We start from the raw sequence: 23,525 nt of genomic DNA, 5'->3' as shown, positions 1-23,525 counted from the left end.
TCACTGCTTTCCCAGGCCATAGCAGAGAGCTGGATCAGAAGAGTAGCAACCGGGACTTGAACTGGTACTCATAGGAATGTTAGCACCACAGGCGGAGGCTTAGTCTACTATGCAACAGCACCTGCCCCCTCCAGGGTTTTATTACTCACCTGTACACTCTTTGTAAAGCATTTTACTCCTTTCAGGTATTGTCCATAAAAGTTACAATCTATAGCTCCTCCCCTCCTGAGTTCTGGACCTGTTTCAGACCATCTTTCCTTAACCTTATTCAAATACAGCTTACATTTCACATATCCAAAACAAATTGTTCACCCCACTTCTCTAGATTTGATTTCTCTAGCATCATCTAGTTTCCCTGGTAATCTTGAAGTAACATCAGACTCCTAAGCAACCACCTTTCCATAGCCAGTCTGTTTTTCTTCATGTTTGTGTTCCATTTCATCTACCAAGATCCCAGAATTCTTTCATAAACAAGTCTATCATAAATATGAAAAATTAATTTATTCATTAAAATCTTGATTATTGGAGCTACCGTTGTGGCATAGCAGATAAAACCACTGCCTGCAATGCCAGCATCCCATATGGGTGCTGGCTGAAGTCCCAGCTGCTCCACTTCTGATCCAGCTACCTACTAATGGCCTGGGAAAATCAGCAGAAGATGGATCAAGTGTTTGGGCCCCTGCTACCCACATGGGAGACCCAGATGAAGCTCCTGGTTCCCAGCTTCAGCTTGGCTCAGCCCTGGCCATTGTGGCCATCTGGGGAGTGAACCAGCGGATGGAAGATCTGTCTACCTCTATAACTGACTTTCAAATAACTATTTTTAAGATAAGATTTTTGATTATTGATGTTCACTTTCATTAATGAGCTATAACCCACTTGTACAATTTTGTATCCTATCACCTATTATTCTCTGAGCCTTACCTGATAATACTTTGAACCTATTTTCCACTTGCCAGTTAAATATTTACAACCTGTCAGTTGATTCACATTGTCTCCTCAATCTAGAATGCTCCCCCTCTTTTTCTGCAGCTTTTATTCATCCTTCCCACTTAGCCTGCCATTTTCTCAGCTTTGTTAAACCTCTCTTAGTTATGTTGACTCCATTCAGTTGGATCCCATAGCACTGGATATATAACTCTTGTCATAGCACTTAATAACAATCATAATTCAGCCATACTAAACTGAACTTGAGAGCATATTACATCCGTTTATACATCACCAAAACAACAGAGGATCTAACATAGGCAAAGTTACTCTTTTTCTCTTACTCCACCTTATTTATTCCCATCACTTTTGTTTGTTACAACCAAACACTTGTTTTTCATCCTCCTTTCCTCTACTCCCCACTGGATTCTGAGTGCCACAGGAGTAGGGACTGCAAGTGTAATCACTGATGGAGTCTCAGTGTCCACAGCACTCCCTGGAACACATTAGGCATTCTAATTTTTTTGTGTTACATACATCTTTACCTTCAGTATGACCTAACTATAAAGATATCCATTTGATGATGATATCACCATGTGTTTTAAAAGTCTGTTAAGGGAGGCATCAAAGGCTTTTATACGGTCATGCCACCTATGCTTGCATGTTCATATACTATTACCTGCATTCTGTGCTTACCTCAATAAAGATTTGCTTGTAGTCCAATAATTTGTACATAATTTCTTCATTCCTTTTATTCACAGTGTCTCCTGAAGGCCCTCCTTCCTAACTTCCCACATCTATTTTGCTAGTTGAATATTTAATAGGTAATATTTATTATATGATATTAATGTGTTATATAGTGGTTATAATTATATAATAAAGAATATTAATAACAATATTTAATAATATTTTAGAATATAGGTTAAATGCAAGTAAAAAAATTCCAGATCCCATTTGAGCCAATATTCATAATCCTGGAAATTGTTGTAAGGTTGTAAGGGACATTACAGGTCATTGATTGCCTCTTTATTTTATGTATGGAAGTACTTTTATCATCGGAATTCTGATGGAAGCTCTTGCACTGAATTGTTGCTGTGAATAGATCATATAGGCTTTATAGGCCTCATCTATAAAATACGAAAGAATAATCGAGTTCACCTTAAATATATACTGGTTTTACTGGAAATAAAAATATGTAAATATTTTGGGACCATTTTTTCTAGAGTGAACCATTTGATATTTATGATAGGTTTTAATGCTGATAAAGTCATTTTGAAAAAATGGTAGAGTGGGCGGTCATAAAATCTCTCAAGAAATGTGAATTTGCTATTTAGTTCCCAGGTAATTATGTATACCAGTGGTTAATTTCAAGTATTAAAAGTTACTTCAAAGCCAATGTTATTTCTGTTAAATTTATCAGCATTACTGTACCATAACTACATTAAATATAAAAGTTGTGTACCTCATGAAAGTTTTCTGCTTCTCGTTCTTTAATTTCAAGGTCAACTGCCCTCCTTCTTGCTCGTTCTTCTTCTATCTTTTTCTGTATTTCTTTTTCAGACAGCTGTCCAATTTTTTCAAACTTGCTTTTTAGATTTTTAGCTTGAATAGAGCCACTTCTTTTTAACTTGATTAATTCTTCATATTCTCTGCTCAATCCAAAAGTTTCAGTTTCTTCCTCTTCCTTCAAAAAAATTAAGATTTTATATATGACTATCAGTGAATTACAATAATTCCGCTATTATATGAGGGGAATGAATATATTCTAAGACCCCCCAATGGATGCCTGAAACCTTGGATAGTACCAAACCCTGTAGGTCCTGTTCTTTTTCTATTCATTCTTACATACAGCTTAGCAACTTGTGTAAATGACTTCCACTTTGGAATTATTAAGTAAAATTAGGATACTCGTCATGATTCCCTGGTAATCAAGCTGATAACCATGACAGCTACTAAATGATTAACAAGGTGTATGGCATATACAGCATTGATATGCTGGGCAAAGGGATGATTAACATCTTGGATGGGGTTAAGCAGGATATAAAGATTTCATCTTGCTATTCACAACAGTATGCAATTTAAAACCTAGGAATTTTTTTTATTTCTGTAACTTTTCATTATTTCCAGACCACAGTTCACCATAAGTAACTGAAGGTGAAACTGCAGACAAGGGGGGTCTACAGTAGTTTGTGCAATAAACCCTCCAAACACTGTGAACCATTTCCTATTTAGAAAAAAAAAAGCATAAATAATCCTTTGCCTAAATGCACTGTTCAAACTGACTAAGTAGAAGTGCTGCATGCTACCTTAAATTTAAGGGGCTGGTGCTATGGCGTAGTGGATAAAGCCACCGCCACCTGCAGTGCCAGCATCCCATATGGGCATTGGTTCCTGTCCCTGCTACTCCTCTTCCAATCCAGCTCTCTGCTATGGCCTGGGAAATCAGTGGAACATGGCCCAAGTGCCTTGGCCCTTACGCCCATGCAGGAGACCAGAAGAGGTTCCTGGCTTTGGATCGGCTGCTCCAGCCGTTGCAGACACCTGGGGAGTGGACCAAGAAATGAAAGATCTCTCTGTCTCTGTCTGTCTGTCTCTCTCTGCCTCTGCCTCTGCCTCTCTATAATTCTCTCAAATAAATAAATCTTTTTTAAAAAAAGACTTTATTATATTCCATTTAAACTATTTTTGTCAGGATATATGGGCGAAACCTCTTAATATTCCATGAAAACCTGCTAAAACTAAAATATACATGGCAAGATTATTTTTTACTAGGAATTGTAAGAAGACCCTTATTAGGAGAAGACAAATAGAACTTAAGAAACACTGGGCCAGGAGTCAGATAAAAATTATATTTCTGGCTCTTGATACTGCAGGGTCTTTTGCCTAGTTACTAACCCACTGGGCATGATTTTCTTCATTGCCAAACTGAAAGGGAAATATCTCTACAATTTTCTCTTTGACTTTATGGTAGTCTTAAAAAGTTAGATATCACTCTTAACACTCAAACTAACAAATATTTCCAGAGATAGTCTGGTAAAATCCCTGTATTTCTCTACATATTGCCTGTATTCTCAATTATGTATTCTTCCAGGAAAGAAAAGCAGTCAATCAAAACTGGACTCCAATTCTTCATACCATTTTATCTTGTTCTTTTAGTTTCCTTTCCCATGACTTTTCATAACTTCTTATTGCTAGTCCTTTATAATACTTACACACTTAGCCCTAATCCCACTAAATGAAGTGGTAAAATATTGCCAGGTACTCCTAATACACATTTCTTGGAGATAACTTAGAGTTCCAGGCAGAGTTCACAGAAGGGGAAGGGGTGGGAGAGGAGTGGCAGAGTTGATAATGTGACATACACCTTAATTTCTTTGTTCAAGCAAGTGATATAAGAGAAACTCTTTCACTTTTTCTAGTTTTTGCAAATATGCATTTTTCTTTTTTACTAGAAAGGAAGGAGTAGAATTATAGCAGACTAGAAGTAGGAGGCTACTTCAAAAAATTTGTGGCAAAATAGAATCAAAACACGTTTATTTTTGTGCAAAAATTTGAAATCCTTGACACAGAGTATTCAAAAACATCACACAAAATGCCTATTATAAAAAGCTATGAGGCTCAAAGATGGCGGAATAGGCAGGGAGCACACTTAGTCCGGGGGGAGAGAAAGTTTAATATAAGTGGAGATACTGCAGGGTCAAGGAAGAGTAGAGGATGAAACAGCAGAGGAAACTCTTCCGGAACTAGTGATTCACAGTGGACCTGCGTGGAGAGCGTGGGAGCCCAAGTTCGGGACACCAGCGGCAGACTCAACACACCAGCGCTGGAACGCGAGGTGAGCCGAACCTCAATAGCCCGAGATACTAGCGGGCAAGCGGAAAGAGGAGGCTAGAGGGAACGAGGCTTGAAACTCCGTGGGGAAAAGTTCACCAGGCTAACTAGAAGAGAGAGAAAAAAAATTAAAAAAGTGACTGATACGGACACAAGTTTCTCTCTCTCCGCTCACCTCTCAAAGGCGAGCAAGACAGAGCAGGCGCCATTTTGGACATACGTCATAAGCAGGGCGACCTCAGGTCTGCACCAGCCCTGAGCCTAGCAGAAAAACCTGACTCTGTGGGGAGGGGTGAAATAACAGGAGATTAGCATCTTACTTGGCAACCCAGTGGGAGACTGCAGGAGAATTGGAGCCCACACTGAGGGCAGCAGAGATTCCCTGTGTGGTCATTGGGAAAGAGCTTCCGATCTCTGGCTCCTCTGGGTATATCATTTGCCTGCTAACTACCACCAATTACGTTCAGCTGTGCGGAATTACTTCCCTTTTAAATCAAAAAAAGAAAGAGAGATTTACCACACCTAACCTGGGAGTGTCATCCTTGACACACCCTCAACCCTGAGGAACCAAACACAGCTCTCAGTCCACACTCATCTCAAGCCTCTAAGGCTCCACTGAAAGCAGACAGTCCACTTAATATAGAGCCATAGTGTAACAAGAAAAAACACCACAGTGAAGAAACCAAATATCTCCAACATGCCAAACAACAAACGCAAAAACCAAGCTAACAAGAACAAGGAAGAAACTATGACGCCCCCAAATGAAAAAGACACCCCAATTCAAGATTATGAAGATGATGAGATCGAAGAAGTGCAAGAAGCGGATCTCAAAAAATTGATAAGAACATTAAGAAGTTCTCAAAAACAAATTCTTGAACTACAGAAATCCTTCATGGACAAGATAGAAAATCTCTCTCGTGAAAGTGAAATATTAAGGAGGAATCAAAATGAAATGAAACAACTAGTGGAACAAGAAATTCTGATAGTGACTAGAAATCATAATGAAATGAAGAGTTCAATAGATCAAATGACAAACACATTAGAGAGCCTTAAAAACAGAATGGGCAAAGCAGAAGAGAGAATATCAGACTTAGAAGACAGAGAACAGGAAAGGAAACAGGCAAACCAAAGAAAAGAAGAAGAAATTAGAAATCTAAAAAATATTGTCGGGAATCTACAGGATACTATTAAAAAACCCAACATTCGGGTTCTAGGAGTTCCTGAAGGCATGGAGAGGGAGAAAGGATTAGAAGGCATTTTCAGTGAGATACTAGCAGAAAATTTCCCAGGTTTGGAGAAGGACAGAGGCATCTTAGTACAGGAAGCTTATGGAACCCCTAATAAACATGACCAAAAGAGATCCTCACCACGACATGTTGTAATCAAACTCACCACAGTGAAACATAAAGAAAAGATCCTAAAAGGTGCAAGAGAGAAACGTCAGATCACTCTTAGAGGATCTCCAATTAGACTCACAGCAGACTTCTCATCAGAAACCCTACAAGCTAGAAGGGAATGGCGAGACATAGCCCAGGTACTAAGAGAGAAAAACTGCCAGCCCAGAATACTATATCCTGCAAAGCTCTCATTTGTGAATGAAGGTGAAATTAAGACTTTTCATAGCAAACAGAAACTGAAAGAATTTGTTGCCACTCATCCTGCCCTGCAAAAGATGCTTAAAGATGTCTTACACACAGAAACACAGAAACATGGTCACCAATATGAAAGAAGGTAAAGGAAGGAAACCTCACAGCAAAAGATCACAGGAAGCTCAATTTCTCCTTGACATAGAATTAAACTCTGATGCTCTGTTAAAGCAATGTGTTAAAGTAATCTATTATGTTCTCTTGATGTCTGTTAAATTCTAATTGTTCAAAAACAGCTGAATTTTTATTAAGAGCTATGGGTTATTTAAATATGTGCTTTTTTCAAAAATTTGAATAATCACCTTGTAACAATGATCAAATTTGGTCTATGTTATGTCATGATTTTAAGAAATCTTATTTCAACCAGATATTTTGGATTTTGAGCCTTCTTGGCATTCTTGACAGGCATTCAAAAAATCAAAGTTTCAAACAATCTGGTCTCTAAAATTTCCAGTAAATCCTGGACTTTGGTTTTTCCAGTTTGGGCCCAACTGAAAAAATCGAAGGACCTATGTCTCTCATCTTATAGAGACACCAACTAATCAGTCTATTTGGAGTATATTAGAAGGACTGTCAAGATGTGATGTGGTACCAGACTTTAAGTTTCTATAATGGAAAATGCTATTAATACAAATGTTTGACAATTAAAAAGTCTAATGATCTTGTGTTACTAGACATGATAGTTATCTTAATGAGAAAGCCCCAGAGGCCTAAAGGGTTAAATACTTGTAAAATCCTACAGGTGCTTTCAAAAATACTGTGAAGTAAGCAAGTGCCTCTTGTTGGTTGATGAGTTTATAATTTTAAACATGGCGACTTAAAGTCTTTTGTCATCCACAGTTATATATGATCTGCTGCTCATAAAACTAAAGCGTTGTTGGTTCTGTGTTTAGCTGTCCTCCTATAGGTTCCTATGGACTTTTTCCAGCCACTTTTATTGTATTCAGTACTTTGGGATGGCTCTGTAAACAGATGAAGCCAATAATGTATTAACAGTACCAACTGAGAGAAAGTATGGTTAACTGAGGTTACTAAAAACAAAAAGCAATTCAAATCAATTGGCAATCTACAAAAAGAGTTAAAGATTTTAAAAGCTATTATTAAAATTGCTATATTGGTCTATTATGCTATATTATATGTGTGTACATATTGTATGTCCACATGGGGAAATTTTATTAAGAGTTTTATTTTAAATGGCTTATAGATAAGATTGTCCATAAATTTAAGCTGCTAAAATCAATCAAAGATACATTTTAATTTGTGGGACCTGAATCTGTGTATCATATGTTTTAGACTTGTTGGTAGAAAGAAACTAAAAACATTTTAGATGGTTGTGCTTAAGTTTACTGGCTAAACAAACTACACCATGTTAGATATTTAAGAGGTGTTTTCAAATACATGATTCTTAAAATTTATAGAAGGCATTGAACCTTCTGGTAAATGTTTTCTTAAGTTGTTATCTAATGGTTGAAACGGTTTGCTAAGTATTCATGTGATATTGCTATTGTCAGCAAGCGATCTAGGACTTGCTCCCTCATTTCTCTATTCTAAGCCCAACTTGTTCTTTCATTTCTCTATTCTCTTCAAGGTAGGAAACTAATTCTATTATGAAGGAATCTGTAGGATGCACAATTTAATCTTTAGACCTTATAAAAGAGATGGCTAACATTTTTCTGCAATAGCATAGCCAAAATAAGAACTCAAATAATAATCTCATAGCTAGATTCACTTCGCCATCAGCGAAGTATACAGTAAGTAGAAAAAACCTCCCTTTCAGACCAAAGGGAAAGAAAGTTTTAAAGTGAGAATATAATTTTCCTCACGGGCATTGTCTACCTTAGAAAAACTACTACAGAACATGCCTGTGACTATAGACTTGTAGTTCAGGCCACCGAAGATTAGAGATGGGAAACGGGCACTCCCTTGACTTGCATCCTCTGGTCTGCTTTAACACAAACCAGGAGGAAAAGAAAGCTCGGCATCAGAAGCAATGGGTGGCAGGCCTATTAATGGCTGATCTGTACAGTGATCTGCCCTCAAGGAGACCCAACAGGCCAGTCCACTGCAGTGGCTTTCAAAGTGGTAAGCCTGGGCTTCAGCAGAAGTCAGCTTGTGAAGAGCCCTGGCAGCTCTGCCAAGAGTTGGATCACTGGAAATGGACCTGCCCTGGAGTCGAAGGATGCCCAGGTCAGAGCCACAGATCTTATTGGCTCTAAGCTGAAAAGCCCTTCACTCAGCCCAACTTCCAAAGTGACCACTGCAGCTGAGGGGATGGTCAAGTAGGGTCAGCAACATTGCAGGCAGAACTGTAAATTTCTTGTTAGAGATGCCCCCTGCCTTTACCTGGCTAGCTCTCCTCCCAGGCCAGCCAAGTAATGAAAGTCAACAGAGTGCCTTCCCCTAGGAGGTTCACACCTCCCTTAGGATATACCCCATGTGAAGAGATAGATAGGTCTGGGCCTCTGAATTTACAAGGCCTAAAGCCCACCAGATTATTATCAAGCCCCTTCTATCAGGTTCTATTTGCCTCTCAATCAGAAAACTTAATTGTAGCTTAGACAGCACCTTTCTTAGCTCCTCTAATAATGACTCTGTCCTTTGTTCTAGGCCCTGTCTAGTGCACTTGGGCCTCATTCCTTTGTAATCATAACCTCTACTCTACCACCAATGGCTCTACTCCCAACCTGTGTGTACTGATGGTCCTCTTCCCCACTTAATGCTGTATAATTGTTCAAACCTGGTAAATGCCACTCTTAGGATCATTGGTTACTATCCTCACTCTGTCTTTTATGACCTTGTCTAAATATGAGCAGAGTCGGCAAACTTGGAAGGCTTCCATAGCCTTGGCAACTCATGACGACAGCCTAGGATGGTTACTGGCGCCATAAACTAGAGTGTCAATTTGTTGGGTCAACAACAGGAGCCACTGTGCGCTTGCTCCTCATGTGGGATCTCTGTCCTTAATGTGCTGTACATTGTGATTTAATGCTATAACTAGTACTCAAACAGTATGTTTCACTTTGTGTTTCTATGTGGGTGCAAACTGTTGAAATCTTTATACTAAATTGATCTTCTGTATATAAAGAGAATTGAAAATGAATCTTGATGCAAATGGAAGGGGAGAGGGAGCGGGAGAGGGGAGGGTTGCGGGTGGGAGGGAAGTTATGGGGGGGGGGGAAGCCATTGTAATCCATAAGCTGTACACTGGAAATTTATATTCATTAAATAAAAGTTAAAAAAAAAAAAAGCTATGAGGGAGCCAGCACTGTGGAGTTAGTGGTCTAAGCCTCTGCCTGCAGCACCGGCATCCCATGTGGGTGCCGGTTCATGTCCCAGCTGCTCCTCTTCTGATCTGGATCTCTGCTATGGCCTGGGAAAGCAGCATGAGGTGGCCCAAATGCTTGTGTGGTCCCTATATCCACAAGGAAGACTCTGAGGAAACTCCTGGCTCCTGGCTCCTGATTGGCCCAGCTCTGGCCATTGCGGCCATTTGGGGAGTGAACCAGCGGAAGAAACACCTTTCTCTCTGTCTCCCTCTCCCTGTCTGTAAGTCTGCCTCTCAAATAAATAAATCAAATCGTTAAAAAAAAAAAAAAAAAAAAAAAGACTAGGCCGGCGTCGCGGCTCAACAGGCTAATCCTCCGCCTTGCGGCGCCGGCACACTGGGTTCTAGTCCCGGTCAGGGCGTCGGATTCTGTCCCAGTTGCCCCTCTTCCAGGCCAGCTCTCTGCTATGGCCCGGGAGTGCAGTGGAGGATGGCCCAGGTACTTGGGCCCTGCACCCGCATGGGAGACCAGGAGAGGCGCCTGGCTCCAGGCTTGGGATCAGCACGGTGTGCTGGCTGCAGCGCGCCTGCCGTGGCGGCCATTGGAGGGTGAACCAACGGCAAAGGAAGACCTTTCTCTCTGTCTCTCTCTCTCACTGTGCATTCTGCCTGTCAAAAAAAAAAAAAAAAAAAAAGACTATGATGCAAGAATTTAACACAGACATTGAGATGCTGCTTGGGATTCCTATATCCTCTATCAAAGTGCCTGGGTTGAACTCCTAGCTCTGCTCCCAAAACCAGTTTGCTGGTAATGTGCACGCTGGGAGGCAGCAGTTAATAGCTCAGCAGTTAAGTCCCTGCCATCACATAGGAGATTCCAATTGAGTTCCCAGCGTCTGGCTTCAGCCTGGGTTGCAGGCATTTGAAGAGTGAAATAGCAGATAGGACTCTTTAAGTCTCTCTAACTTTCAGAAAAAAAATTTTTTTAATTTTTCCTTTGCATGGGTTTCAAGTAATTTTTACATGAAAATAACTTATCTTTTAATTTTCTCTATGAACTTTTTGAAGCACCCTCATACCCATAACAAGGTTGCCACCTACACCAAGTAAATGTCTCATAGGAGTATGTTAAGTATCCTTTATATGAATAATTATTAACAAGGTTATTTAAATACAAGTCAAACCACTTAGCTTAAATATGTGCAATATAAATATATATTTCTTAAAATCTTACCTCTCCCATTTCTTGCCTCAATTGTTCAAATTCCTGTTTCTCCAGCTCTAGCTTATGCTTCCGTTCCTCCTCTGTTCGTCGTTTCTCTTCTTCCATTTTTTGTTTTAGTAATTCTTCAAAATTAATTTCCAGTTTTCCAGGTGTAAGAGATTCTTGAGAAATTGTTTTATATATCTCTGGGGAGTCATCATCTAGTACCTATTTAAAATAATTCTATTGTCAGTCTTGCCAGAATAATACGGACTAAAAAGGGAGTATTTGTCTCTAGAAACTGGGATTACTTGAATAGAAAGGTTTTACTTTGAACTAAAAGCCAAGAGACCTAAGTTCACTTGAAAAGCATAAAGCAAATAGGGAAAAAGTATTACAAAATGTAAGGCTGAGATATTTTGTGGTTATGGGGGAAATAGTAACCATCTATTCTCCATTTCAATGTATATAGAGAAATACTTGTATTTATACTATGAGTGATTCAAATTAGTAATATTTTCTAAAATTGAGGAAATTGGTTTAAAATGCATCTCCATTCTGTAATTAAAATAGTTCACGATCTTGTCTGAATGCATTAATGCATCATCACTTCTCCATACTCAGACGTGATCCCCCTCTATGCTATGACTTCACTATTGATTTACTCACTATCAGACTAATTTTAAATAATACAAGAGTACTTCAAAAGTTTATGGAAAAATAGAATTAAAAGTATGAATTTTGATGTTAAACGTTTTGAAATATATGCATACTTTTTCATAATACATATTTCCATGTGTTTTGAAAAAAATTTGCATCAAAAATTTTCTTCACCAAAATAAACTCATACCTTTAATTCTAATTTGCTACTAACTTTTTGAAGTATCCTCATAAGAGTATTTAGCATTTCCTCAATTTATAGATGAGGAACTGAGGCACTAAAAAGTAACTTGTCTAAAGTCAACAGAAATATTATGGGGTCAAACTGAGATTCAAACTTTAAAATCTAATAAAATTATAAATAATACCTTAGACTGCACTTTTGTAATTTTATGCATTTACATTAATAATTTGAATAAATAATAAACAATATTTAAATAAGTACCTTTCACTTCACAATTTACTCAGCCTCTTTAAGTCTGAATTCCCTTACCTGTGACAACTTTCATAGGGTTGTCATGAGGATTAAGTAAAGCTTAAAAACACTTCAGTGTGTCTAACACCATGGGAAACTTCAGTGCTCATTTTATTATTACATTATTATTCCCTGTGTATAGGTAATCCCTAAATTGCAAAAAGAAACTTTGCTTTTAAATTATTGACTTAGAATGCATTTTACCATAAAAAATAATTCTTTAATTCTGTTTTTCTATCACTTGGAGGTACTTTTGACCTCAAGTGTGACATGGCCTACAGGTTTCCATGTAGAAACCATTTGTGAGTCAGTGATTACCTGCTACATACAACATGGTTTCAGGATCGCTTCCTGCACAAACACTTAGGTAATCTATTTCACTCAGAGCTGTACCACTTGGGTGTGCTTAATAACCAGCCTCAGGCTCACCTAGTGGGGGAGTACTAAATGCTGTCCACATACACAGAAGCTTATTATCAGGAGAATCTTCCCAGAGGAACTGGAAGGTTAGGAAACAGATAGGGAGAGATGAAAAGGATATGTTTCAGACAGTATTTGTGGTGGCACAGAGGTTCTCATTTTGAAGAAATGGAAAGAAATTTGGTACATTTAGAACAAGTATAGCAGATTAGGGAAAAATCATGAAATGAAGCTAAAATGATATATAAGGACAAGATTATAAATAAATTTTTTGTAAAAGCTTTTTGATTTCTGCTTAATGGAAGTTGAAAATATTAAGTCAAAATAACAAAGTAGTAACAAATTTGTTTTTAGAGCTTGACTTTACTTGGGTAAATGATTCTAATAGTTAAACAAGCATTTATTGAGCATGGTGTATAGGACTAGGTATTGTATGCATTCTAGCTCAAGTGGAAAGACACATAGTGAGAAACATAATAAGTGCAGAAACAAATACATTACAAGATCATGTAAGTAACTATGTAAGTATAACAAGTGAATAAAGGAGAGTTGGAGAGGCTTTGACATAGCATACAGGCTTGGAGATGGATCAGGGAAGGCCCCTTCTGAAAAGGAAGCATGCTAGGTCGTCCTGAAGGTTGAAACAATAATCAGCCTCACGAAGGGTCAAGAAAAAGGGTTTCTGGGCTGGCGTTGTGGCATTGTGGGCCTCTGTCTGTGATGCTGGCATCCCATGTGGACATTGGTTCATGTCCTGGTGCTCCTCTTCTGATCCAGCTCTCCGCCTGTGGCTTGGGAAAGCATTGGAAGATGGCCAACATGTTTGGGCACCTGGGCCCGCGTAGGAGAACTGGAGGAGGCTCCTGGTTCCTGGCTTCAGATCGGCCCAGCCCCATCCATTGTGACCATTTGTGGAGTGAACCAGCTGATGGAAGACCTCTCTGTCTCTTCCTCTCTCTGTAGCTCTACCTCTTAAATAAACAAATCTTAAAATAAAAGGGGGTCAGCACTGTGTCTCAGCAGGTTAAAGCCCTGGCCTGCAGTGCCAGCATCCCATATAGATGCTAGTTCAAGTACTGGTTTCTGCACTTCCAATCCAGCTCCCTGCTAATGCACCTGGGAAAGCAGCAGAGGATAGCCCAAGTGCTTTCGCCTCTGCACCTACTTGGGAGACCTAGAAGAAGCTTCTGGCTCTTGGCTTCAGCCTAGCCCAGCCCCAGGTGTTGCGGCCACTTGGAGAGTGAACCAACAGAGGAAGACCTCTCTCTCTCTGTCTCTACCTCTCTCTGTAACTCTATCTTTCAAATAAATAAAATAAATCTTTCTTTAAAAATAAAAGAAAAGGGTGTCAACCAGTTACATAATTAAAATAGAATGAGAAAAAAATAATTTTTTTTTTAAAAAAGAAAAAATCACTCCTGGTCTTATAGGAAAAAATGGATTGCAGGTAAGAAAACAATTAGGAGTTGGCCCCAGGCAAGGAAAAACAGTAACCTGGATTATATCCATGACAGTAAAAAATAGGGGAAATGATAGATTTTAGGATGATTCTGGAGTAGATTAAATGAGATTTATTGACTAACTGAGTGGGAGGTATGAATGAGAAAGTGGAAAGTTTCAGGCTCCCAAATTTCTGAGTTGAGCATCTGGATAATGATCAGGCCAAATTAATACTTAGACTTCAGTGTTTATGGCTCTCCCAGGCAGAAGAAGAAGATCAGGTTATGATATTACTGAAGCCAGTAAAAATGTTTCAAGAAGGGGATGCAGTGTGTTCGCATGTCAAATTTCCTGAAAATGGTTTGTCATATAACTACCTATACATTTTATAAACATTATAGATTACAGGAAGTAGAACCTCATGATAGTCATCAGTGTCCAAGAGTGAACACTTCCGAGAATTAAATAATTATGATTACATTAAATTGCTCTGGCCATTTAATGTATGCTGGATGAGATTAAAGTTGAAAATAAAGATGGGAAAGAATGAAAGAAGGAATGAAGGTAGGAAAGAGGGGGTGTGGAAAGGGGAGGAGAGAACAGAGACATTCTGGAAAACATGCCTTCCCAGAGAAGGAAGATAATATTCGGTCCTTTACAGCCATGGCACTTTAGTCAGAACCCCACGAACACTTGGATTCGAGCAAATAACTGGTGTTATTCCATGGGAGACTAAAGCCTATTTGTCTGTGTCTACTCTTGACACAGATTCCAAAAATAATCAAGTATTCCCAAGAGCCTGAGCATTTCTATAAACACACCCTAAAAGCTGGGTCATTATCCTGTTAGATTCTGTCTTACCATGCTTCTCCTTGCTTCAGCAAATGCCTTCTTTTCTTCCTCTATCCTCCTTCTAGCTTCTTCTTCTGCTTTCCTTTTTTCTTCTTCTCTTCTTTGCCTTTCTATTTCTTCAAAACTAAGTTTGAGTTTACCAGGGCGGTATCCTTTAAAAATTTTTTCTGTGTCTTGGTTTTCTTCCTCTTCATTTGCCTAACAACAGAAACAACTCATAATAAGAATTGAGATTCATTAAAGACAGGAGTGAATTATCAGCCAAAAAGGTGCAGAATTAGCTAATCTATACAGGAGTGCTTTCATATATTAATACATTTAAGCAAAATCTTCTTCCTTTTTAATGTCTTATCAAAGATGAGCTCTAGTTAAAGCTTCTCAAACAAGTAAAACTTTTTAAATAAAAAAAGTAATATACTTAAAAAATTTAGAGGAGTCACTATTGAACATTTACTCTCTCAGAACAAACATAAAATGTGTGTGTATACTTAAATTGTGGTTAAAGTATGCCTACAGATCTCTTTGATAGTAAAATAAAATTCTCATTTTATAACCTCCATAGTTTTTTTACCTTGAATTATAATAGTTTTTATGATATGAATCAGGTAAAAACTTATCTGAAACTGTTTTATGTAAAATTCAAGTTTCATGATTTTATAATTAAAATTTTATTACTAAATTAAAATCAGCATTATAGTTTTATTAATTAACAATATTTCTCTTTTAAAATTTTTTTATTTTCATCTACTTGAAAGGCAGAGTGACAGAGGTAGAGAAAGATCTCCCATCACTGGTTCACTCCCCATAATGGCCTCAATAGCCAGGGTTGGCAAGGAGCCAGGAAATCCATCCGAGTCTCCAACACAAGTGGCAAGTGCCCAGCCACTTAATCCATCATCTGCTGCCTCCCAGGATACATTAGAAAGAAACTGGATCGGAAGCAAAGCACTCAGGACTTAAACCAGGCACTCCAACATGGGATGTGGCATCCCAAGTGATAGCTTAACCTTCTGTGCCACAACTCCAGCCTCCACAATATCTCTATGTCTTTATTAAGTTGACCACCAGTGACAACTAAATTGTTAGACATTATGCAACTATAACTACCTGAAAGTAATAACATTTTCAAGTAAATGTCTAGAAAATTAAAAATTTTGAGATGTAATCCTTAGAATATAGTTAATGAAAACTAATCAAGAAAGTTGTCATTAACTTAAAAAATTATAGATGTTCCATCTTCAAGTTCTCTCTCTCTCTCTCTCTCTCTCTCTCTCTCTCTCTCTCTCACACACACACACACACACACACACAAATACACAAAGGTACACATGTCCCATCCATTAATTCTCTCCCCCAGATTCCTGCCATGGCCAAGACTAGGCCAAGGCTGAAGCTGGAAGCCAAGAACTCAATCCAGGTCTCCCATGTGTGTGGCAGGGACCCATGTTCCTGAGACAATACCTGTTGCCTGTCAGAGTCCCTATTAGCAGGAAGCTGGAATCAGGAACTAGAGACTAGTTTTTAAACTCAGGTACTCTGAAATGGGATGCACATGTCCCAAGCAGCATCTTAATTGCTAGGCCAAACACCCACTTCTCCATTTCAAAATCTTAAAAAGTAATTTGACAGCCAACATTGTGGCACAGTGCGGATGCCATATGAGCGCCAGTTCTAAAGGCACAGCTACTCCAGCTCCCTGCTGATGCACGTAGGAAAGCAGTGGATGATGGCCCAAGTGCTTGGGCCCTTGCATCCACATAGGAGATTTGGATGGAGTTTCTGGATCCTGGCTTTGGCTTGGCCCAGCCCCAACTGCTGAAGTCAGTTGAACAAGAGAATGGGAAATCTCTTTCCCTCTCTCTATAACTCTGCCTCTCAAATAAATAAATAAATCTTTTTTTTTTTAAATGTGATTTGGAATCAGTGTTTTATTTCAATTGTTTTAAAGATTTATTTATTTGAAAGGCACTTACAGAGAGAGGCACTCCCCAAATGGCTACACTGAAGCCAGGAGACAGGAACTCCATCCAGGTCTCCCAGGAGGTGCCAGGTGCCATCTTCTGATGCTTACCCAGGTACATTAGGAGGGAGCTGCATCAGAAGCAGAGCAGCTGGATCTCAGCCCAGCACTCATATAGGATGCTGGAGGCATTGCAGGCCGTAGCCTAACACTGCAGCCCTTCAATTTTGTTTTTTATTGATAACTTCTATAAATAGCATAATAGCATTAGTTATCATTTTAAAACACTTAGTATGTGCCAAACCCTATTTTAAGTGCTTTTCCAGTATTAACTCATTTAACCATTTAAGAAGTAGGCACTGTCATTGCTGCCATTTCACCAATGAGAAAACTAAGACATTAGAGAGATTAATTTGCCATAGTTACACAGTTAATAAATGATTGATATCTGAATCCAGGTAGTATGACTCAAAATATCAATGCTCTTAACCAATACACTAGATAGATATATACATCCATATCTTATAGAACCACATATTTTATAGTAAACTATGTTGTTATGTTCACATATTTGAAAACTGGACTGAAACCAAAGCCAAATGGACACTTATAATTAGACTTGAAAATGTCTTATACTCATACCATAAATATATTGCAGGCTAAACTAAGAGATAGATAAGCCAGGTTCATTGCATATTTATATATTACTAACAACCTATAAAAACAAAAATTTAAAGCATACTGGGTAAAATGCCCAAAGTGAAAACTAGAAAAAATCCATATATATTTTATATGGAATATGTATACAGTTTCAAACTCGAACAGTTTTACATAGAAAATTTCCTTGAATTTATTCTAGTGAATGTTCTCTAAAGCCAGATACTTTCATTGATAAGAAATGCAAGTTTTAAATATATGTGTATTTACCATTTGCCGTCTTGCTTCTTCAAAAGCACGCTTCTCATCTTCTAAACGTTGTCTTGCTTCCTCTTCAGCTTGCTTCTTTCGGTTTTCTTGTCTTTGTCGCTCCAATTCTTCAAAAGTTAGTTTCAATTTTCCAGGAGAAAGTGATGCTTTTTTTGTCTCATTTTCCATTTCATCATCCTAAAAAAGCATTATAAAAGCCCACCAGTTAGTCATAATGGGAAGTGCTATTAACTTAAACCAAACAGCTTTGATTTATTCCTTATAGATAAAAATTACCATGACCAGTGAAAGACATTTTGCTTCCTTGAGAGATCTCCGTTCTTCTTCATATCTTATTCGTTTATCTTCTTCATATTTGAGCCTTTCTTTCTCTTCTCGTTCTTTTTCTAGGTCCTCAAAATTCTTTATTATTTTTCCAGATGATTTGTATGACTTGATAGGCACCACTGTTATAAGTAGTGAATCATCTCCTTCCTGTTTTATAAGGTAGATAATTAGTATATTTCTTATCAATCAAAATTTAGGTTTAATGGGATTTTACCTCCATCATTGCTGAAATTCGTTACTTTTGCTCTTATAAGGGACAAAAAAGTATTTTTATAAAATACTTTTAAATAGCTTTCTCTAAATTCACTGTGCATTGAATTAATCTTATTGAAATCCATTGCAGACAAGGTTCAAGAAGTATTCTGTTTCCTAGAAATTGGAGTTAATATAGCTGCTCAAACAACAAAACTACAATGAAATTGCCTGCATTTAACTATCCATGCATTAATCCAGCAAAAGGTAATGTGACTATAAGTGAACTCTAAATCAATTTGAGGGTGGGTAGATTTAAATACAAATAGTTGCTCCATGATTTTTCTCTCCATGCAAACTTTTAGATACACAATATAACTAATATTTTCTGAGAAAAAGACATAGTACTTCCAAGCATCACAAATTTCATCTGATTAAAATATTTTAAAATGTATTGTCTTTGAATTTTTATTTGAGTTACTTTTATTACATGATCTATTGTTGCCTTTATTTTAAAAAATAGAGAAGAGTCATATATAAGTTATATCCCTAAAATCAAATTGCTTCCAATTTGTGTAGCTGTAAGTTTTGGCCCACCATCAAATTGTTTGATTTTTTTTTTACTTCTTCTGTTAGATTAAAAGAGATGACTAAAATTTTGTGACTGTTGAACATTCTTTCATGGCAATCTGTAGACAACTGTAGTCTCTACTAGTATGTGAAAGCCAAAACACAAACTACCAGGAAACCTGAGGAAAGAAGACAAAAGGTGGAAAGAAAATGCCTTTTAAAAACGTTAGCTTTTAGCAATCTCAGCTGTTAGTAACAGTTTAAGAAATACATAGTCTTGGCAGAGTATCCCGAACTGAGACTAATGAGGCTTGTCTTTATGAAAGCAAAACATACTTTTCTTTAAAAAACACTAAGCTATAGTGTTTAAAACTGTAAAAGTATGATCTTGCTTTGCAAAACATCCTTCTGTCTTGGTTGTTGTTATGCCTACCTGTATAATAAAAAGAGTAAAACAAAAACCCTTTTACTATTTTTTAGATTAAAAGATAATTTGTGATCAGATAATTGTAGGTGAATGTTTCATGAAAGGAAATGTCTGTTTACCTCTGATGCTGATTCAGTTCCAGTATTGTTTATGTCCTCAATCTATTGAATGAGAATGTCATATCATTACATTACATCAGATTTCTGCCCTTTGCTTTTAAACATACAACTGAAAAGTCATTTAGTTGTGACAGTAGACTTTAAAATGTATAATTTTTGAAGTCCTATTATGTTGTTCCTAATAAGCCAAATATGTCCTTTAAAATGAAGATTATACCTTATATTAGTTTTTGAATTTTTGTTATCAATATACATATCCAGGGAACATATTAAGAAAATATTAAACAAAGCCTACCTTTGTAAATCTGGAAATTGAATAACAGACCAAACTTTATTTATCTGGCTATAAGCTTACAAACAGCATTTATCAATTCAGTTAGCAATCTGAACTGAAATACACAGAAACATTTCTTCATTTTCTATCCCTGCCCTAGCAAAAGGAAAACCTATCATTAACAATCAAATAAACGTCACGATTCTATTTCACAATTTAAACATGAGGCAAAAATATAACTGAAACAATAACAACGGTTGGTGAAAGCTACAGGCCAGTTTAGAAGGAAAAATAATTCTGGTAGTCAGAAAATTTTTTCTATAGTTTGGTCAGATCTAATGGAAAAGGCCCTCATTAAAAAATGAGCAGTTGACCGTTCCTCATAAGAAACTTCAGGAGTTACCTTGCAGAGCAAGCTAATATACTTAGCACAATGAGAAGTGAGAGGAGATAGGCGACTTAAATATTGCAATGTTCAAGATCTCAGGAAGAGGGACCATACGCAAAGGGAAAATGGGAACCATCAAAGAATAAAACTTCAGGACGTTTTTATTTTAATTTGACTTTTAAAAATAAGGAGAGTCTGAAAGTAGTTTGTTCCTCATGCAGTTTAAGGGATTTTTGTTGTACCATGGCTCATCCTAGAAACCGGAATGGCCAAGTCTCTGTTTTCTCATCATCTTACTCTGTTTCTGTTTTCCCTGTCATGACTGAACCTTAGATTAGAAAAAATATATTAAAACCTTATATCAGGAAAAAGTAGTGCATTTTATTAAAATGCCCAATTTCATGAAAAATAAATTATTCTGAACCAGTACTTTATTTTTTAGTCTATGTTTATGTTTTAATAACTTGGCTTTTTTCCAGCTTACTTTCATTTTTGTTGTTTTGGTAATTGGAAAGTCAGACTGAGTGAGAACCAGACAGAAGGGAGATCTTTCATCCGTCAGCAATAGCCAAGACAGGACAAGGCTAAAGCCAGGAGCCAGGAATTCCATCCCATTCTCCCTCTTGGGTAGCAGAGAACCACCACTTGAACTATCATCTGATGCCTCCCAGGATAAGCCTTATCAGGAAGCTGAGCAAGAAGTGGAAGAGCCAGGATTTGAAGCAGGTTCTGGTATCAGATGCAGGCATTTCAGACAGCGTCCCAACTGCTGTGCCAAACACCCCACCCCCTGTAGTTTTATTCAGAAGAACTTTGTTCTCTATGAAATAATTTTGTTAGGATAATTTGCTTTGGTACAGAATTATTTGTTACACTATTTACTATGTCAATGATGAAGGTTTTATTGAAGATGGGTTATACTGAGAAACATTTTTAAATTTTCTTGTTTTCAACAGACAAAGGCAAAGAAAGTGAAGGAGGGGGAGAGAAGGAGATGGCGAGAGTGTATGTGTGTTCCCATCCCCTGTTTCACTCCTCCAAATGCTCTCATCAGCCAGGGGGCCAAAGCTGGGAGACAGGAACTCAATCCCATCCTCCAATGTGTATGGCAAGGAACCTAATTATTTGAGCCATCAGTGCTGCCTCCTAGGTCCTTATCACCAGGAAGTTGGAATCAGGAGCCAGAACCTTGCACTGAACCCAGTCACTTCAATGTGGGATGCAGGCAACCTAACCAGTGGCTTAATGAACTAAGCCAAACACCCTCCTCCAAGAAAATTTTTAACGATCTATAATAAAATAATTACAGAATTACTTCTCTTCAAAAGAATACTGACAACACTAAAACCATGTTCATCTCTCAAAAAGATCCAGCAGATATAGGAAGAAGTCAGACACTGAGAGTAAAGGAGAAATACTAAAATCAACTTTTTCCCAAAATTTTCATCTTTTCCTTTAGGCCTTCTTTCCCCTAATGTTTATTTATTTACTTTCATCTACTTGAAAGGCAGAGTACCAGAAAGATCTTCCATTTACTGATTCATTCCCTAAATGCCTGCAACAGCCAGGGCTAGGGCAGACCAAAGCCAGGAGCCCAGAATTCCATTCAGGTCTCCCACATGGGTGGCAGGGACCCACGTATTTGAACCATCACCTCCAGCCTCCCAGGTGCATTAGCAAGAAATTGGATCAAAAGCAGAGTAGTTGGCACTTGAACTAGCACTCCTTCCTGTATGGAATGCAGGAGTTCTGTGCAGCAGTTCAACCCACTGCTGCCACAGCACCTGTCCCAATACTAAATTTCTTCTTTTTTCAAGATTTATTTATTTATTTGAAAGGCAGAGTTAACAGAGAGAGAGAGGGAGAAACAAAGAGAGAAAGATCTTCCATTCTCTGTTCACTCCCCAGATGGTCACAACAGCCAGTGCTGGGCCAGGCCAAAACCAGAAGACAGGAGCTTCTTCCAGGTCTCCCACATGGGTGCAGGAGCCCAAACACTTGGGCCATCTTCTGCTGCTTTCTCAGGCACATTAGGACGAAGCTGGATTGGAAGTGGAGAAGCCAGTACTTGAACTGGTGCCCATATGGGATGCTGGCATCACAGGCTGAGGCTTAACCCACTATGTCTCAAAAGCCAGTCCCCTAATACTAAATTTTTTGATCCCGGGTTTCTTTACCTTGCTGCTACAACTTTCCCAGATCTTTATTATTTATTATGTTATGGTAAAAGTATATAGATAATTTTTGGTTTTGCTTCCTTCTTTCTTTATTTTAAACCATTACCAAAACAACAAAATCAGAATAAATTTTTCAATAAACAAAGAAAAAGATGAATTTGTCTAAGTGGCCATGGTAACAGTATACTCACCGAGAACAGGTATTCATAAGTTCAGTTAGTATGGGGTGGACATTTGGCACAGTGATTAGGACACCACTTGAGATTCTGACATCTCTTATCAGACTGCCTGGGTTCAGTTCCTGCTCCACTTCTGAATACAACATTCCTTCTACTGAGCACTCTGGGAAGAGCAGTGATGACACAACTACTTGGGTCCCTGCCACTCCCAGGAGACACAAATTGAGTTTCCAGCTCCTAGTGTCAGTCTGGTTGTTGCAGGCACTTGGAGAGAGCATCAGTGGATAAAAGATCTCTCCCTTTCTCCCTCTCTCTCAGTCTCTTTGTCTTTCAAATAAAATGAAAATAAATATTTTTTAAATGTTATGACTTTCAGAAGCTACAATTGAAGAATGGATTTGCAACTATTTCTCTCATTTCATGGAAAGAAAACTAACTCCCTTTGTTCCTCCCCAAATCAACTTCGTTTTCTCCTCTCTCTTTTTACTACCTCCTTCCCTCACCAATAACTTCTCCTTTTCTAAATTGATAGACTTTTTTAAAAAAAGATTTTTATTTATTTATTTGACAGGTAGAGTTACAGACATTGAGAGAGAGACAGAGAGAAAGGAAAGGTCTTCCCTCCGTTGGTTCACCCCCCAAATGGCCGCTACAGCTGGAGCTACGCCGATCCAAAGCCAGGAGCCAAGTGCCTCCTCCTGATCTCCCACACAGGTGCAGGGGCCCAAGGACTCAGGCCATCCTCCACTGCCCTCCTGGGCCACAGCAGAGAGCTGGACTGGAAGAGGAGCAACCAGGACTAGAACCCGACGCCCATATGGGATGCCGGCGCCACAGGCGGAGGATTAACCAAGTGAGCCACGGTGCCAGCCCCTAAGTTGATAGACTTTAACTTTTTCCATCAGGGTATCCTCAAAGATTACCAGATAATATCAAATTAAGTTTCTTCCCAAATCTCATTGGTCTTTGGTTCAACATATAGTCTACAACATCTACTCATTTTTAACTCATTATAAAAGCTAGAATATCAGAAATGGTAATTATCTTTGAGGTCAACCTCCTGATTCAGGAATCCCCCTCCTTTTAAATTTGATTTAGGGGCCAGCACTGTGGCATAGTAGCTTAAGCCTCTACCTGCGGCACTAGCATCCCATATGGGGGCCAGTTCATGTACCGGCTGCTCCTCTTCCAACCCAGCTCTCTGCTAGTGGCCTAGGAAGGCAGTGGATGGCCAAAGTGTTTGGGCCCCTGCACCCACATGGGAG

The 23,525-nt window shown here is 38.3% G+C and overlaps 1 protein-coding gene across 6 annotated transcripts in view; it reads right to left on the bottom strand.

Annotated features, from left to right (window-relative positions):
- The window catches only part of NEXN (nexilin F-actin binding protein), a 62,787-nt gene that overhangs the window by 12,769 nt on the left and 26,493 nt on the right, over positions 1-23,525 (bottom strand). For 4 of the 6 annotated variants that reach the window (XM_062191601.1, XM_062191600.1, XM_062191604.1 and 1 more), the window contains 6 exons: positions 19,243-19,284; positions 17,884-18,081; positions 17,608-17,784; positions 14,730-14,918; positions 10,904-11,101; positions 2,390-2,611 (listed from right to left, as the gene is read on the bottom strand). In XM_062191601.1, coding sequence (XP_062047585.1) covers positions 2,390-2,611; positions 10,904-11,101; positions 14,730-14,918; positions 17,608-17,784; positions 17,884-18,081; positions 19,243-19,284 — 1,026 coding nt within the window. The remainder of the gene's footprint in view (positions 1-2,389; positions 2,612-10,903; positions 11,102-14,729; positions 14,919-17,607; positions 17,785-17,883; positions 18,082-19,242; positions 19,285-23,525) is intronic. The other 2 variants (XM_062191605.1, XM_062191602.1) reach the window with 2 other exon arrangements.

Source organism: Lepus europaeus, chromosome 5 (genome assembly GCF_033115175.1).
Source record: "Lepus europaeus isolate LE1 chromosome 5, mLepTim1.pri, whole genome shotgun sequence".
Taxonomy (NCBI): Eukaryota; Metazoa; Chordata; class Mammalia; order Lagomorpha; family Leporidae; genus Lepus; species Lepus europaeus.
Note: the sequence above shows the minus strand (reverse complement) of the source record. Positions and strands in the feature narration are given on the sequence as shown.